Genomic DNA, 16,151 nt, shown 5'->3' with positions numbered 1-16,151 from the left:
TGATGAATATTCAGTAACTTTATTTTAAAGTTGGAGGATAAGGAATTGATTTTTTTTTGTTATTTCAAAGTTCTCATGACTGTTTGTTTACTAATACTTAGTACTTTGAGCTTAAGAAAATTTCCCTATAAATAAACACCTTCACACAGGAAAACTAACATTCAAATACTTTACCCTTAAATCCAATATTTTGGTTTAACCTAACTTTAGAACAAAAACAAATTATAAATATGTAACATCAATGCTTTTTTTGAAATGATATAAGAGTTTCTTCTTCTTTTCCTTTGTTTAAATACGAAAATGACACAAGAGTTTGGAGTAGAAAGAAGTGTATCTTTTAAGAATGATAATTCCATTTTGTCTTTATATTAGAACAATGATTGATATACTTTTATAAGTGTACACACACCTATTATGAGACAGAAAGAGAAAGAAAAAAAATGTGATGTGACTATAAAAAGTAAAGATAAAAATAAGGTACGAATAAAATTGAATAAAAAAATATTAAAGAGGTAGAAATACATTAACATGTTAATTATCAAACTCTTTAGAGTTGGTTATAATACAAAGAAGAAACTCACAAAAACGTAAGGTGAGTACCTACATATTTAAGTTGTAACATTAGATTATTTTTTAATTTTTATTAATATAAAGTCCATTTAATAAATTTATATTTTTGGATAAATATAAATGTATAACATAGTAACTTGTATATTATATTAGAGGTGTTTATTAGGATGAATTATCTAATAAAATTTGATTTAATCCAATTTAATTAAATTGATTTATAGATTTCATTTATAATTGGAGTAAAATGTGAGTTAATTTTAATTAATTAATTCTTTTATTATTTGGATCTCAATTTAGTATTACAAGAAAATTTTTAAACAATCACTTTTAAATATTAAAATAATTAATTATTATATTGACTTCATATTTTATAAATTAAAAATTGGTGGTATCATAATTAATTTTTAAATTAGAGTCTAGATCAGTTTTTAAAATTAGTTATTAAAATTTTAAATGTTAAAAAATTAATGTCTAAATTACTCTAATTGAAAATCAGAGACTAAATAAGTCAAGGAAATAGAGATTTATCCATAAATATTATTAGTGGCTTCACTGAACATTGTTTCCCAATGCAGAGAAAAGTTTGGAGCTTTTTCACAAAGCTTCATGCTTATTATTCTCATCATGGAATGAAATTGCAAATTTCAGTTTGGTCCATTACTTCCCATTTTCATTTCGTACACCATTCACAGCTTCCTACAGTGTTCAACAAAACACTCTTTCAGTTTCATCTTCCAATGTAAAATCAACATTTTATAGGCACATTTTCAAACTTTAAACCATAAACAAAAATGTCATTTTGAGTAACAGTAACAGATATTTTTGAAGTTTTTGAAGTAGCAGTGTTGAAGATGAAGTGAAAAGTGTAGGGTTAATAATAATGAATTCCCAGTCATCACCTGAAAGCACCACAAGGTGTACTCAACGTCACTTCCAGATATTTGGTGGTGGAACACAATTCTCAATCTGCAAAAAGTACATATTGCCCATAATTACCATCACTTTTTCTCCACCCAAATAATTAGAGAAATGCTTTTCAGAAAATTGACCATTTGAAGAAAAAAAAAATTACATATATCAATGTGACAGAACTTAGTTAATTAATTAATTGCAGATTAAGAAAACAGTAACTGCAAATAACACCTTGATGAGCCAAGTGTCATGAGAAGAATACCATAGTCTTCCAAGTCCTTGCACAGCTTCGATGCTGTAATTCCTGAGCCCTCTTCAATTTCGACATATATCTGCATCATACTATCAATCAAACAACAATGCAAATGCACTCTTATTAATGCTCTCTGCACAATCATACTCACCATATTGGTTTCCACAGCAGAGGTGTTCACTCTAAGGCCTTTAATTTCATTCAATCCATCTAAGACAAAATTTAAAGGGTGTTTAAAATTGAAATCTTTGAAAAGATTAGGACAGTTCAAAGTTGAATAGCATTTACCAGCCAAAAGTTTAGCTTTCTTGTGATCACTTTCTAGCTTTTCAACATTTTCCTGTAAAGCAACAAGTGCAGCTGCACAAAGGATACCAACTTGCCTCATTCCACCACCTAAGGTTTTTCTCAGCCTTCTAGCCTAAAATTGTGTATATTTTCTGCTACTATCAGCTTCTTTCAGAAAGAGATAGAATATAGATACTGTTATATTATATTCTCCCAAAATTTATATTACCTTGCTGATAAAGCTATTGGAACCAACAATCACTGATCCAACTGGAGCACCAAGGCCTTTTGACAGACATACCTAGAATTCATGTATTCAAAGACATGATCGACAATGATTAGGGTTTAGAGTTTAGGGTTTAAAGTCTGATAAAGTATTTTGAGAAGAAAAAAAGATCTTCCTGTATCTTGAAGAATGTTCTTATAATATGAAATTGTTTCTGAAGTCATGAAACAGGTTAAGATTTATATGTTCTTAATTATAACGTATACCTATAGATACATCAAAGAATATTGTCCAAGAAAAGAAAAATGAGAAAAGAAAAACACACCGAAACTGAATCAGCTGCTTGAACAAGCCTATCCACCGGGACACCTAGTGCCTGAAAGTGCATCATAACACAAAAGAGTAAACAAAAAGGCACATGATGAGTCACAAAAAGAACTGAAAGCAAGATCTGCAATAAAATTACAACAATAAGAAAATACAATTGACAGTACAAAAGTAATCACTGGAAAAAAACAAGAACTCAGATTCTTTTCTATCAGGAAATGCCACATTTATGTAGTTGTTAACCATACATGCTATAAAACTAACCAATTCTTTGATGGAGAACTTTTTTTGCTGACACTTATTGTTTACTCAGTTTTTGAACAAAATCAAAATCATTACTAAGCAGAAAATTTACTTACAACTGATGCATTAAATATTCTGGCTCCATCAATGTGAAGCTTCAATCCATGTTTTTTAGCAACCTCTCCTACTCTGTCTGTGTATTCAACAGAAAGACATCTACCACCACAGCTGCATTCAACAAAACATACCAACCATCGATAAAGATACAATATATCTTCTGATTTTAATTCTATTGTATATTTTATTCTCTTTTATTATTATCAGATATTCAATATTATGATGAAGTATTAGGTTTTATTTTCTCCTTACACGATGAGATATTATACTCTACATATTGAAAGTTTCTACTAGATCAACATGAAAGCTCTCGTTGATTTCTTCTTCATCAAACACCTTATGTGGATATTTTTCCTTCTCATGACTTATACATATCTGACGATACCGCTTATGTTCTTAAGATTTTTGTTATTATTGTTGTAATATTGTACTGTCTAGAAAAAATTGGAGAGAATAATTGCTTACTTTCCATGAGTATTTTCCAAGCAAATAAGCCTTGTGGTTGGATATACCAATTCTCCCTTTGGATCTCTGATTGCAGCCTCGATCAAAGCAATGTCCATTGTGCCATCTTCATTGTTCTTAACTGTTCTTGGATGCACCCCTCCGAGGGTTGCAATGCCTCCATTCTCATAAATGTGTATGTGGGAATCGTGTCCAAGAATAACTTCACTCCCTCTAATGTCACAGTGCACAAGCACAGATATAAGGTTGGCCATGGTGCCTGATGGAACAAAAACTGCAGCTTCCTTTCCCAACAACTTTGCCATCTCTGTCTCCAACCGAACACAGGAGGGGTCACGTCCAAGAATATCATCATCAACCTCAGCAATTGCCATGGCACCTCGCATTGCTTCAGTTGGTTTTGTCACTGTATCTGACCGAAGATCAACTATCTTAGCTACCATTTTCTCTGCCACCAAAACAAGCCAAAAGGTACATGTTTTTAGTCATTGTTGCTCTTGGGACAAAAATAGAAAAACACAATCGTACAGTGACATTTTTTCCCACCATTATTGGATTCAAATTCCATAATTACTAGACATTTATGTTCCCTGTGGTGCACTACAACATATGATCTTGAAATAGTCTCTATGATTTTTGTCGAGGGTGGATTTAAATCTGACTCAATCCTACAAAATTGACTTATAAGATGAGTTTCCTCTCAATTATATATTTTAAATTGATCTTATCTCTAGTAAGATATATACATATGAAACGTAGGACTTGACATTATTAGATAGTTCTAAAGCAGTCTGATAGCATATGAAATAATATATTCAACAAATAATAAATCTCACTAGAATAAACTCTAATAATAATTATGATAGAAGTGGACTTTAAATCTAACTCGAATTGAATTAACTGAAATTTTGTAGATGCTCAAGCTCTTCACTGAATTTAAGTTGGAAAATAATTTCATAAGAACAAAAATATTTTTCTCAACTATCAATGCAGAGATATGTTCAACAAAGTATCTGAAGCAGAATTATCACCTCTAATAGGTCAGATAATTACTCTCAATTTAGTTGAGCGGAAAATATACGAGGACAGAAATATACATACATATATATATATATATATATATATATATATATATATATATATATATATATATATATATATATATATATATGCAAAGAACATGAGAGAAACAAGGAAAGTGGAATAGAATAAAGTCTCAGAAATTTGAAGGGAATTAATTACCTAGATTAGGTACTCCAACAAGATTGCAAGCAAAGCAATTTAAGTGTGATCAAGGAAACTGTATCTATACTACACACTTATTTCAAGAACTTTGTGTTGAAAGTGCATGCGATGCTTCAAGATTTGAGGGGATGAAGAAGAAATGAGTTTAATTACTAAGATATTAGTAGGAAGAAGAAAGGAATCATACTGTCATTATTGACATTTGCATTTTATTTTTGTTAATAAACTACATCAATATAATAGGATATTGAATTGTCAATTCATAGTATGATCTCAGTACAGTTTCAATGGATTCCTCCACCAATTATTGGTTTGTTTTTATGCATTGTGTCGTCTATTCTGTCCCATTACAGCCACTAATAAAATTTGAAACGGAACACAAATAATTTAGTTTTTGTCTGTCTCTCCAAAAAGAGGACCTAACCTCTCTAACAACCTACCATACATTTCCTTTCTCTAATCACAATATGTTTTTGAGTCTCCTTCAATGCTATTATCATAATACCAAACGGAACATTACTAAACAAAAATACATATGCGATGAAGATCTCACGTAACAAAAAATAAAAAATAAAAAATCAGTCAGAATCAGATGGTTGTTGAAAAAATAAATATATACATACAAACTTATTATATAGTTTTTAACTATGACTATGATATTATGTAAAAAAAAATGTACTTTTAAACTTAAGTTGTTTATAAAATGAAATGAAATTCAAACTTAATTTTACAAAATTCATTATATACAATGAAGTTTTTGTTCATTTTTATATTAAAAATTTAATTTATTTCTAATCAGACTTTCAAAAAAACTGAATTAAATCTAAGAGTTAGACTTAATTTAGATTACCAACAAATGCAAACATATCTCACCATCTCATTCTACTTATGGACTCTTATTTGCTATGCTTGGCATCCTAACAAGATCGCACCACCAAAAGCCTAAAAAAGAATCATGTATGATACCTTATTCTTATTTTGGCTTTTGAAATTATTGCTATTTAATTAAGTATATTTTTAATCTAATTAATTACTTCACATTCATGCATTCAATCCATTCTAAAAGGTAGCATAACATATTCAACAAACTTATCTGAAATGAATATTTTCCAAATCACTTATTTTGAAAACTGTTTTTTTCATTTTAAAATAAGTAGATTAGACAAAAAATAAATCTATTCATTTTATTAAAAAAATAGTTCCAATAAAGCATAAACAAACGAATTGAAACTGTTTATTAAAAAAAAATATATTTATAAAATAAACAGATTGAACATACACAAAAAAATATTCTTATTTTATTAAAAAAATACTTTTCGAAAAAAGAAAAAACAAACTGACCTATTATACTATTTTTCCATTCTAAAATGAGTTGATGTTTAATTCAAATTAACCTATTTCGTTTTTCCAGTTTTGCGTTTCAGACCCACGTGAAATCGAGAAAACCATTGACACAAAAAGCGACTTAATCCTTCATCGTATGGAACATAACCAAATTCTACATTTTTCTCGTATAAAAGTGTGGTCAAACAAGGCATCTTGCATTGCATGATGGTAGTCCAAGACAGAAATGAGCATTTTATTTAGTTGGCAATAAAATAGAATAAATAAACGAGAAAAACGAGCGAGAGTGCGTGATTATATGTACCACTATGATATGTGAATAGTCAAAATGAATATAAAACACACCCCCAAAAGAAAAAGGTAGCATAAGAAAGTTAACACAATTCCTACTATATTCAAACAAGGAAAAAATACATCTCTTTTGACAAAATTTGAGCTAACACTATAGTGAGGAACAAAAGCAAGATAAAAATGGATGATGACTTTCTTCGTCTTCAGGACAAACTCCACTATCTATAATAAGATGCCATGATATAAAGCATCACTGCCGATGAAGTGGTGATTACCAATTCCTGCAGATACCATAACAGATTGTCAACTTACCAGAAACACACACTGACCAATAGGATAGATACTAACTAGGATTGGCATTCAGCAATAAAGAAAAATGTCAAATAAAACTAGTCACTAGGAGATGTTTATCTTGTTTCCAGAGTACATTGAAAACCAATGCATGCCATAAAATGTGTCATTGAAGAAACAGCATCTTTGTTATGGCAGACAAGAAACCAGACTAGTCCCACACCATCACCCGTAGACTAAGTTGCATGCTACGCGTAAATTTAGTTTAATTGATATTATTGGTCTTTCAAAGATGATAGCAACACAACACTGGTCCACCATTTATAAATATATATCAAATCAATAACATGATCAAATTGGTTTTAAAATTTTACATTTTACCATTAAATTGTTTTTTGGAAGGAAAACCAATGTCACTAATTATCATCAAAGCAGCAATCTTTGGAGAACCTATCTAACTTCACATACATATTTAGAGGCCCAAAATGGATGTTAATTATATAGATGACAAAAGTTATAACATCATGGAAATTTTATATTGTAAAGGATAAACTAACAATGGAATTGCAGTCGACCAAAATGAATTCATGAAATATTAGTTGATACTCTCAACTGTTCAAGGGGAAAAGCCCCTACCATTGCAGCTGTGCTTCGTAAATTTTATTTTGTTACACAATCTAAATTCATATGCTATTTAAGAAACATGGCCACTAAATTAGCTATCTTTATCCTACTTCAGTAGCAACCCATCCCTTCACATCACATGTATTATAAGACAATACTCACGTAACCGAGAAAAAGTTTTAAATCAATAACCATGACATCATTCTTCTCTTAACTGCATCAGGCAAATAGGGAATAAAATGTATTTGGCAAGAAAATTCACATAAAGAATGTCCCAACGTTTTAAAGGCAAAAATACTGCCCGGCACACATCATAATAATATATTTGAAGCCAGGAAGGGCTTGCTCTCAGTGATTTATAGTATACCTGATTGTTGTACAAAAGTGCAGGAATAAAACCACCAGCAAACTCAATTATGTTCAAAATAAAAGTATATGCCTGCATGAGAAGAACCAGAAAGTATTAATTTTCATTTGGAAAATTAAATAATTATGAGACATGCCCATGCCAACGTGTAAAGATGATAAGAAAAAAGAGAACTTCAGCCACATTCAACTACGATAAATATTGAGTGACAAATAAATAGAATATCCAACTTCCATAAAAAACTACAACTAAAACTAGTTAGGGCGTCATTTGCCTGGTTTGGTACTACTAGTGGAAGTCAGTACAAAATAAAAATTCCATAGTTTGGCTACCGTGGTTTTCTTCTTTCATAAAAGAGATTCAATAAAGATTAAAAAAGAACATAATTGATGCATCATACCATAATGAACAACAATTTGGTTTCACATAAAGTAAAATAGGAAAAGGGGGTAAAGAGATGAATTGATCCCTCTTCCTTTCTTTTCTTGTTACAGGAAAAAAAAAACACTATATGTACATCAATTGAAACAGAAGCCAAAAATTTGGGATATCAAAGTACTGATCCATAAGTCACACCAAAAGATCTAAGGAATCATCATACCAAAGATGAAATTGCTACACATCCAAAAACCAAAGCCAATGCTCGGAGCAGTCGTTTCCCCATGCGCAATCCTTCTCCTGTGTCTTCACCCTCTTCCTGTAGCCAACAATAACATGAACTATACAATTCTACTAGTAATTCAACGAAGTGTGAAAACGGAAAATTTCAAAATTTCACAAAAGTGCTGTCATAGAAGATGAGACTCACATTATATATGCGGGTTACAGGAGATTCAAAGGCTTTTAACTTCTCAAAAAGCCTATAAACAAAGGCAAATGCTAAAAACTGCAAAGGTTTATATTCAGCACTGCGCTTAACAAGGATCCATGCTGTCTGCAGAAAGATGATAAATAACTCTGCTTAAACACTACATTTTAAGACATAAGTCACAAGATTGATATGGTTTAAGTATTGATATTTCCCCGAAAAAAAAAAACTCTGTATCCAACTCACAAAAACAGCAGATATTGCCAAGTTTATGCGTATGTCATTTTGACTTGATTTAGTAAACCTGAAATTACATACAAAATAACATAAAAAGTTACAAAGTAGCTATCAATAAAGTGATAGTGATAAGGGGGGAAACAATAATTTGAATAAAAAGTAAAACATGAGAAATAAATGTAATCCATCTATGCAAGCAAGAAAAATGAGATTTTCCTTCCACATTATTGTATTTATAAAAAATTAAAAAAAGAAAAAACTAATCCAAATAGAGAAGATTCCAATCCAACCATCACCTTCTCATAATATGAGAGTATACGGATATCCTAATTAATACTTTTTATTTGATGGTTTGATTGAGTTTTGTCTTGTTTCTAAAAGAGCTATTGAAATAGATTAGATTTACACTATTCGACAAAAACGTTTTTTTCTGAGAGGTGGGGAGAAGGTGGTAATTCATAATGGGGAGATGACTGCATGCGGTAAAGCAATCAGAGATCCTAGCTGTGATTACTAGAAAGGAAACATGTCAACCTAGAGAAGTTAAACATTAAATCATCCATTAAAGTAAGAATTACCAGATATAATAGTAGCAACAACAATATACAGAAAAAAAACTACATTGTTACTAATCATAAGAAACACCAAACCTTGGCCCCCAAGGTAGAATTGGCTGCTTGTCAGCATACTTAATCTCCTTTGAAACCTGCATTTAGTTTAACACACGATTAAGATTTGGAGATGCAAACGAAAATAACAAATTGGAATCTAGGGCAGTGCTAGCAATACACTCTCTTACACATTATTCCTCACACTTTATACTATTGGTTAAAATTTATTGGCGACTACAAACACATCCAAAACTAAATTAACAAAAGTAGCTTGAACCTCAAACGGAACTTAAATAATAAGTATTTCACTGTTATTTCGCCTTCAAGTTATATGTGCGATTTTAAGTGTCCACAGCAAGAAAGATTCACCTACATTACCTTAAATGATCCAAAAGTTACACCCTTTTTCCGATTAGTCAACTGAGCCATCATGAGTTTGTCATATGCCTTTTCCAGCTGAATTATACATTCACAGCGCACAACATCCCACACATTAGTGCATTAAACTTTGAGAAAAAAGAATCAAATATCAATACACATCACTAAGAACCTCAAAAAATAAAGGATATTCCGGTAATTATATCCCACAAGTGAGCCTTACTTTGGAGGACAAGCATTATAAGTAAATTCAACAATATTATACATATTGCACAGCTCATACACACTGTTAACTTCCAAATACGAATGCAACAAATCAACCTTGCCCATTTCAAACTTGGGAAACTAGTTGCCGTATCAGTAATGACAATGCAGACTGTTCTGTAATATTATATGATTGGAATGCCGATTTATGAAAACCATTTCACACAAAATAAAAAAGGAAAAAAAAAAGTCGACCTACTCTGGAAGCAGTTGCTTCATCGCCCTTCATCTCAGCTTCCTTCTTTCTTTTTGCATATGCTGCCTTGACCATGTCAAATTTCTCCAGAGGGCTTACACCTAGCACCTATATGACATCACAGAAACTAAGATACAATTCGAACAACTACAAATTTCAAAGTGTGAACTAATTACAGAGTAGATTTTACTCTTTACCTCATAAGGATTAATGTCACCATCGGAATTGGAGCTCCCTGCCGCAGATGCAGCAGCACAGACAATCTTTCTATCATTCCATGTTGCCGTCTGGGGAAACCTGAAAATCGACACCGAACTGCATTTTATTAACCCGAGAAATCATGTCCACGAGGATATCACAAGAAACGCGTCGTATGCGAAAAACAAACGAATTCGAACGGAAAATAAATTCGTTCTTCGATTCTTACAAACGGATAAGAAAAGAGGAAGAAATAATGACCTGAGAGAGGTTGAAACTTTGGGACGGAGATTGCTGTGGGAGAAACTCAATTTGGGGCAGTGCAGAATGTTCGAGATTCCTAGAGCCATTGGGCGCGCCACTGCAACGATGCAATGTTATCTCTCTCAGTTTATGTCTGAAATTTTAGTTTCATAGGGTTTTGCTTTATCTTTCACAGTTTCTTCTTTCAAAGTTTTATTGTTGCATGCTACTTCTAAATTGTTTATTTTCATGATTATAAAAGTTAGAAAAACACTTATTTATTCTTATGAAATTATTAAAGTTAGAAATTTGATCATAACACACCAGTATTTCTAACCAACAAAAAAAATAAAAAAACTTTGAACACGAGAGAATTGTTTTTTTTAGAATATTTATATGTTTGAATTAATAAATATCATCACTACTAATTGAGCCTTCGTCATGATGAAATGTTTATAACATGACAAAACAACATTTTATATGAAACTTGAAACAAGTATATGCAAATTGTAAAACAAAAACCAAATTGTATAAGAAAGAAGCCATTGATAAAAAAAAAGTAACGGTCAATACAACAAATATTTAGATATAAGGAAAAAAGAAAAACTAATAAGTACACTAAGCAGTAAAAACACTAATAACGAAAATAATGAAATTTTATCTGTTATATAAAGAAAAACCAATAGATTTAATTAAGAAAAGTTGATAAATTAAAATATATTAGGAAGGAAACCAACAGTTCGCGTGGCCTAATGGATAAGGCGCTCGCCTCCGGAGCGGGAGACTGTGGGTTCGAGTCCCACCGTGGACGAACTGTTTTATGATTTTTGAAAATTTTTGAAAAATGTTTAACTGTCGGCAAATGAAATATTAAGTGGGAAAGTAATTTAAATTTTTGCAGAAAATAAGAAAGAAACAAGTCCTAAACTTTCAACATCTGGTGATACTCATCATATCCAAAATCTGCCAAATATTTGTTACTTGAAAAAGTTGCTGCGTGAAATAGTTGTTTTTTGTAGTAATTTTTTCTTAGAATTCAATTAAAATATGTCAAAATAGATGAAAGGTTTCATTTCAATTCTCACGATTTTTCTATATATTTGAAAGATCATGATTCACAAATTCGTCTGTTTATAGGTCGAAATTCTATTGCTCCTTTTTTTCCCAAACATATTTGGAGTTAACTTGTAGAGAGAAAAAGGTAACTCCTTTATCTTGTAACTCAGCTCAATCTCTAAGCTTTTTCGTTTTGGTGTTGAGTTTATTGTAGGTTTTTTTTTTTCACACCTATGGTAACAAAATAATGGTGCGGCAGAACCTTAGCCAAAATAATTAATAAAAGAAAGAGCAAACTTGAAGGGAAAATTTCCCTGGGCTTCAAATAAAATTCAAAATTTCACAACGAAAAATGACAATCAAAAGTAAAATGTTCCTATTTGTATTGTAACTGCCCAACTCATATGCAGTTTCTATTAACAAAATTATTCATTCATCTTTAGTTTTCATCTTCCAATTTGAACCTCCAAAATGGATTTTAAGTTTTTTACACAAACACCAATTAAGCTGAAACCAAAGGTTGACTTGACATCTGTAAGTTACTAAAGAAGCTGGTAGACAAAGTATATCTGATGCATACTAATAATGTCCTAGATTTTCATTGTCTCATGATGTTTGCCCTGATTTGACGAATATATTGTACCAAAATTCCATTTCTTCGCTTAGCTGACAAGAACCATGATTGTCCTCAGTTTCTCCAAAAGTATCTGAGGAGACTGCACCATAAAAGCCAGTACCTACAATAGGTGGATTGATTGGATTCTTCCTTGAGGGTAAACCGTAATTGTCAAGCATTACATCTCCATAGACACTAGAAACTGCACTTGAACTTGACGAACTATTTGCTTGAGCCTCTTGCAAGATATGCGATGAAGCATTGCCATTTATATGCACTCCACTTTTTTGGATCCTCTTCTTCAAATGGGTATGCCAAAAATTCTTTATTTCGTTGTCTGTTCTTCCGGGTAAGCTTGTCGCTATAGCAGACCACCTAAGCATCAAGGGGTGATCATCATCAAATTTTCATACTTCACCAAATTCAATCACATTCAATTACATCTCTTACATTAAATCATAATAATACCAGGAAATCATATTCATGGTGTTTCATGCACGTAGAGAAGACAATAGACAGAATCAGAAGATATTAGAATGAATACATGTTATTAGATGCTCACCTATTTCCAAGAATTTCATGCAGCTTTAGGATGGTATCTTCTTCTTCCTTGCTGAATTTCCCTCGTTTAATATCTGGCCTCAGGTAATTTATCCAACGAAGCCTGCAACTCTTGCCACACCTTAACAATCCTGATTAAACAACCATGTCATATAATCATACATATGTTTGTTTGTTTAACCTTTGCTGGTGTTTACACAGAAAATGTTGCTAACTAGAAGAAGAACTTACCAGCTTGTTTAGGAAGGGCACGCCAGTTGCCATGGCCATATCGTTGAATATGAGAAACCAATATCTGATCTTCCTCTGCAGTCCAAGGTCCCTTCTTCATTCCCATGCTCTCACAGCAAGGAGTCTTCATAGTCACAGCACAACACAATAATGTGTGTCCTTTTCCTCTGTACTATGGAGTAGTAATAAGTTTGGTGGCCGCTTAAGCTCTTTCAAGGTAGCTTCGGTTCCTTTATGATTACTATACCAGAGAAAATGTACATGTGGTCCAAATAAACAGCATGGCTTTCAAAACAAAAGTGCATGAAAGTGATCACATGATCGATGACATCCCCTTTTTTGTGTGATAAAATTCCAAACTAAAGCACGCACGCACACAGAGACTGTTGAAATGAAATTAAAAAAATACACATAATCAGATTTGTAATGATGTTCAGAGAGATGTAGCACTAGCAGAAACTGCTCCCACAATTTTATATGCATTGTGTGAGAAAGTAGCATTGGTTTGTAGAATCCAACTCCAAAGGACTTTCCAGGTTGCTTCTCTTGTAAACTTGGGGCATCTGGTAAAGGCTAAAAGTAATGATTGTTTTGGGCAGATAGGTCAAAAGTAGTATGCGCGCGGCAGGAACATTATGCACTTCTTGATCATGTTTTCTTACTGTTTCTGCCGCCTCTTTCCATTGTCCCCGTGAAGTGCTAGTTACTATCTTCAATCTAATGCTTTTTCTTTTTCCCCAATTTTCGATTTTCCCAGCCACGTATAACAACAAACACCTTAGCTACAGAATATATATACATGAAAAAAACAGTGCTCAATATTTATTCAAATTATTCAGATCTTGCTAATATTCTTAATTACACACATAAAACGTTGAACTCACTGTTCTGCGCACTAGCATTGATGATGAAGAAGAAGAAGGGTACGGGCTTTGAATCCATGCAAAGCATTCCATGAACATGTCTCAATGAATCTCGTCCCTGGTCCCTCCTTAAAAATTAGGCAAGTGGGTTTTTCAAGAAAAAAAAAACGATTTCTTGAAAGTTGTTAAAAATCATAATATTTTAAATATCGTTCTTATTTCTCAATAAAAAATATCTATATACTACTTATTTTTTATATTTAAATAATAAAATTCTCTTTGTGATGATATATCTTTAACTTAACTAAATTAAAAAAATATCCATACACGAAAATGTTTCGGTCACGTTTAAGAAGGGTGTGTCGGCATGCCACGTCAAAGTAATTTAATGAAAGTGAAAAAAAGTTCATTTATTTATAATAATAATTATTATTATTATTATGATAGGATATATAATAATATTAGTAATGCAAGATTTGACAGAATAATCTATCTCTGTATCTCTTTGGGCTAATTATCTTTAGAGTAGGTCAAATTATGATGATAAAGGTTGACTTAGTGTTAAGAAAAAAAAAGTTCTTCTTTTTTTATCATTAATTAATGAACTAAAATATTTATGCATATCTCAAATTCCAAAACATTGAACTTGGACCACTATCGCGAAACTCAAACAATCACATCACATGTTGCCTCTTTGTTTTGTATTTAATTTGAAATATTTTTAATACAATGAAATTTGAGTTATATATTTGGTTTAATTATGCTTTTGGTCTCCATTTTGGAGTCAAAATCTCAAAATGGTACCCAAATTTTTAAAAGTCTCAAAATGGTCTCCTTTTATGTTGAAACGTCTCACGATTGCTCTTACCGTTAAGTCAACGTTGACGCCGTTAGAGGGAGTGCCACGTGTCAGTTCCTCGATTTTTTGAAATTTTTTTTGATTTTTTTTTTATTTTTAATTTTTTTTTTGAATTTTTTTTTTAAATTAAAAAAATTGCCACCTGTCAAGCTGTCATCGTGCCACGTGGCAGTGACAGTGACACGTGTCAGTATTACGTCACGTGTCATTTTCTTAGTCTCAATTTGGACCCTTTATTTTAATTTGTCTCAATTTAGTCCCAATTTTTGTAAAAATTAGCAATTTTGTCCCTTTCCAAATTGAAATCAAATTTAATTTTGTATAAATGTAAACAAATATTTCCATCAAAATTGATATTTCAAGTAAATATTTTTAACCAAATTAAGTTCATTTAATTAATATTTTACATTGAACTTTATTTAAAATGGTTTAAAAGTTGTTAATAGAAAATAATGTTAATAGAAAAAAATTCATAAATTACCTAGTTCATGTTACAATAAAACACATATAAATTTAAAATTTTAAAACAATTTTAAGTAAAGTTGAATGTGAAACATAATTTTAACTAAACTTAGCTATATTAAAAATATATAATAAAAATATCAATTTGAATACAAATATCAAATTTAATAAAAATATTTGTATAACATTTATATAAAATTAAATTTTGTTTCAATTTGAAGGGGGACAAAATTGCTAATTTTTACAAAAATTGGGACTAAATTGAGACAAATTAAAATAAAGGGATCAAATTGAGACTAACAAAATGACATGTGGCGTAATACTGACACGTGTCACTATCACTGACACGTGGCACTCCCTTTAACGACGACGTAAACCTTGACTTAACGGGAAGGGCAAAAGTGAGACGTTTCAACAAAAAAGGAACCATTTTGAGACTTTTAAAAATTTGGGTATCATTTTGAGATTTTGACTCCAATATGGGAACCAAAAGCATAATTAAACCTATATATTTTTGGTAGTATTTGACAACATATTTTATATTTAAATATGTAATTGAGAAAAACAATTTAAAAAATAATGCTAACAAACTCAAAAGAAAGAGTTTGCATCTCAGTTAAATATAGATATTACTTTATTCCTTGTACGGTAAGAAAATAGTTAATTAGTTATTTTCGTTGAAGGCAATCCATTAGTACTATACTTACAAGTATTTAGTATAATAACTTGTTGGCTATTAATAAAAAACAATATTCAAAATTACATGAAATGTCTAAATGACTTCTGTAATTTTTTTATTTATACTCTTAATCAATATTTAAAGAATTTGCTTGGCTTTTTCTCACTTTATTTTATTAAATATTGGTTAAAATATAAAAGTTAAAACATGTTTTAAGGCCCCGTTTATCCAAATTATAAATTGAGTATAATATATATATATATATATATATATATATATATATATATATATATATAACATTCGTATCTCGTTTAAATATGTATTTT

At 30.9% G+C, this 16,151-nt stretch overlaps 3 protein-coding genes and 1 non-coding gene across 8 annotated transcripts; 1 reads left to right on the top strand and 3 right to left on the bottom strand.

Moving 5' to 3' along the window:
• Positions 1–1,078: 1,078 nt before the first annotated feature.
• Positions 1,079–4,862, bottom strand: LOC114187113 (low-specificity L-threonine aldolase 1-like). Of its 5 annotated transcripts, none has more exons than XR_003605192.2 (11): positions 4,644–4,849; positions 3,948–4,069; positions 3,402–3,849; positions 2,936–3,047; positions 2,575–2,625; positions 2,253–2,324; positions 2,024–2,156; positions 1,887–1,945; positions 1,745–1,814; positions 1,470–1,536; positions 1,079–1,266 (listed from the first exon to the last, which is right to left on the bottom strand). XR_003605192.2 is itself a non-coding variant. In XM_028075247.2 (11 exons), the coding sequence occupies exons 2-11, from the start codon at positions 3,967–3,969 to the stop codon at positions 1,228–1,230; spliced, it is 1,104 nt and encodes a 367-aa protein (XP_027931048.1). In that variant the 5' UTR covers positions 3,970–4,069; positions 4,644–4,848; the 3' UTR covers positions 1,079–1,227. The 5 variants fall into 5 exon arrangements, 4 of the variants coding, with proteins under 4 accessions (XP_027931048.1, XP_085530572.1, XP_085530573.1 ...); XM_028075247.2 differs by having other exon boundaries at positions 1,714–1,814; positions 4,644–4,848; XM_085674446.1 differs by having other exon boundaries at positions 1,714–1,814; positions 1,887–2,156; positions 4,644–4,851.
• A 1,419-nt stretch (positions 4,863–6,281) lies between these two features.
• CJD1 (Chloroplast J-like domain 1) lies at positions 6,282–10,732 on the bottom strand. Its single transcript, XM_028075361.2, has 10 exons — positions 10,517–10,732; positions 10,255–10,354; positions 10,061–10,165; positions 9,598–9,675; positions 9,259–9,314; positions 8,618–8,675; positions 8,372–8,497; positions 8,165–8,260; positions 7,564–7,635; positions 6,282–6,562 (listed from the first exon to the last, which is right to left on the bottom strand). The coding sequence occupies exons 1-10, from the start codon at positions 10,603–10,605 to the stop codon at positions 6,500–6,502; spliced, it is 843 nt and encodes a 280-aa protein (XP_027931162.2). The 5' UTR covers positions 10,606–10,732; the 3' UTR covers positions 6,282–6,499.
• A 504-nt stretch (positions 10,733–11,236) lies between these two features.
• TRNAR-CCG (transfer RNA arginine (anticodon CCG)) lies at positions 11,237–11,309 on the top strand. Its single transcript has one exon. It is a non-coding gene; the product is annotated as a tRNA-Arg (tRNA).
• Positions 11,310–11,907: 598 nt separating this feature from the next.
• LOC114188787 (transcription factor MYB4-like) lies at positions 11,908–13,335 on the bottom strand. The gene is made up of 3 exons (XM_028077432.2): positions 12,963–13,335; positions 12,733–12,862; positions 11,908–12,545 (listed from the first exon to the last, which is right to left on the bottom strand). The coding sequence occupies exons 1-3, from the start codon at positions 13,090–13,092 to the stop codon at positions 12,161–12,163; spliced, it is 645 nt and encodes a 214-aa protein (XP_027933233.2). The 5' UTR covers positions 13,093–13,335; the 3' UTR covers positions 11,908–12,160.
• Positions 13,336–16,151: the final 2,816 nt, after the last annotated feature.

Source organism: Vigna unguiculata, chromosome 6 (assembly GCF_037176805.1).
Source record: "Vigna unguiculata cultivar grain cowpea cultivar isolate G323 ecotype 2 chromosome 6, ASM3717680v1, whole genome shotgun sequence".
NCBI lineage: Eukaryota > Viridiplantae > Streptophyta > Magnoliopsida > Fabales > Fabaceae > Vigna > Vigna unguiculata.
The sequence above is the reverse complement of the archived record's forward strand: the minus strand, read 5'-3'. Positions and strand labels throughout refer to the sequence as shown.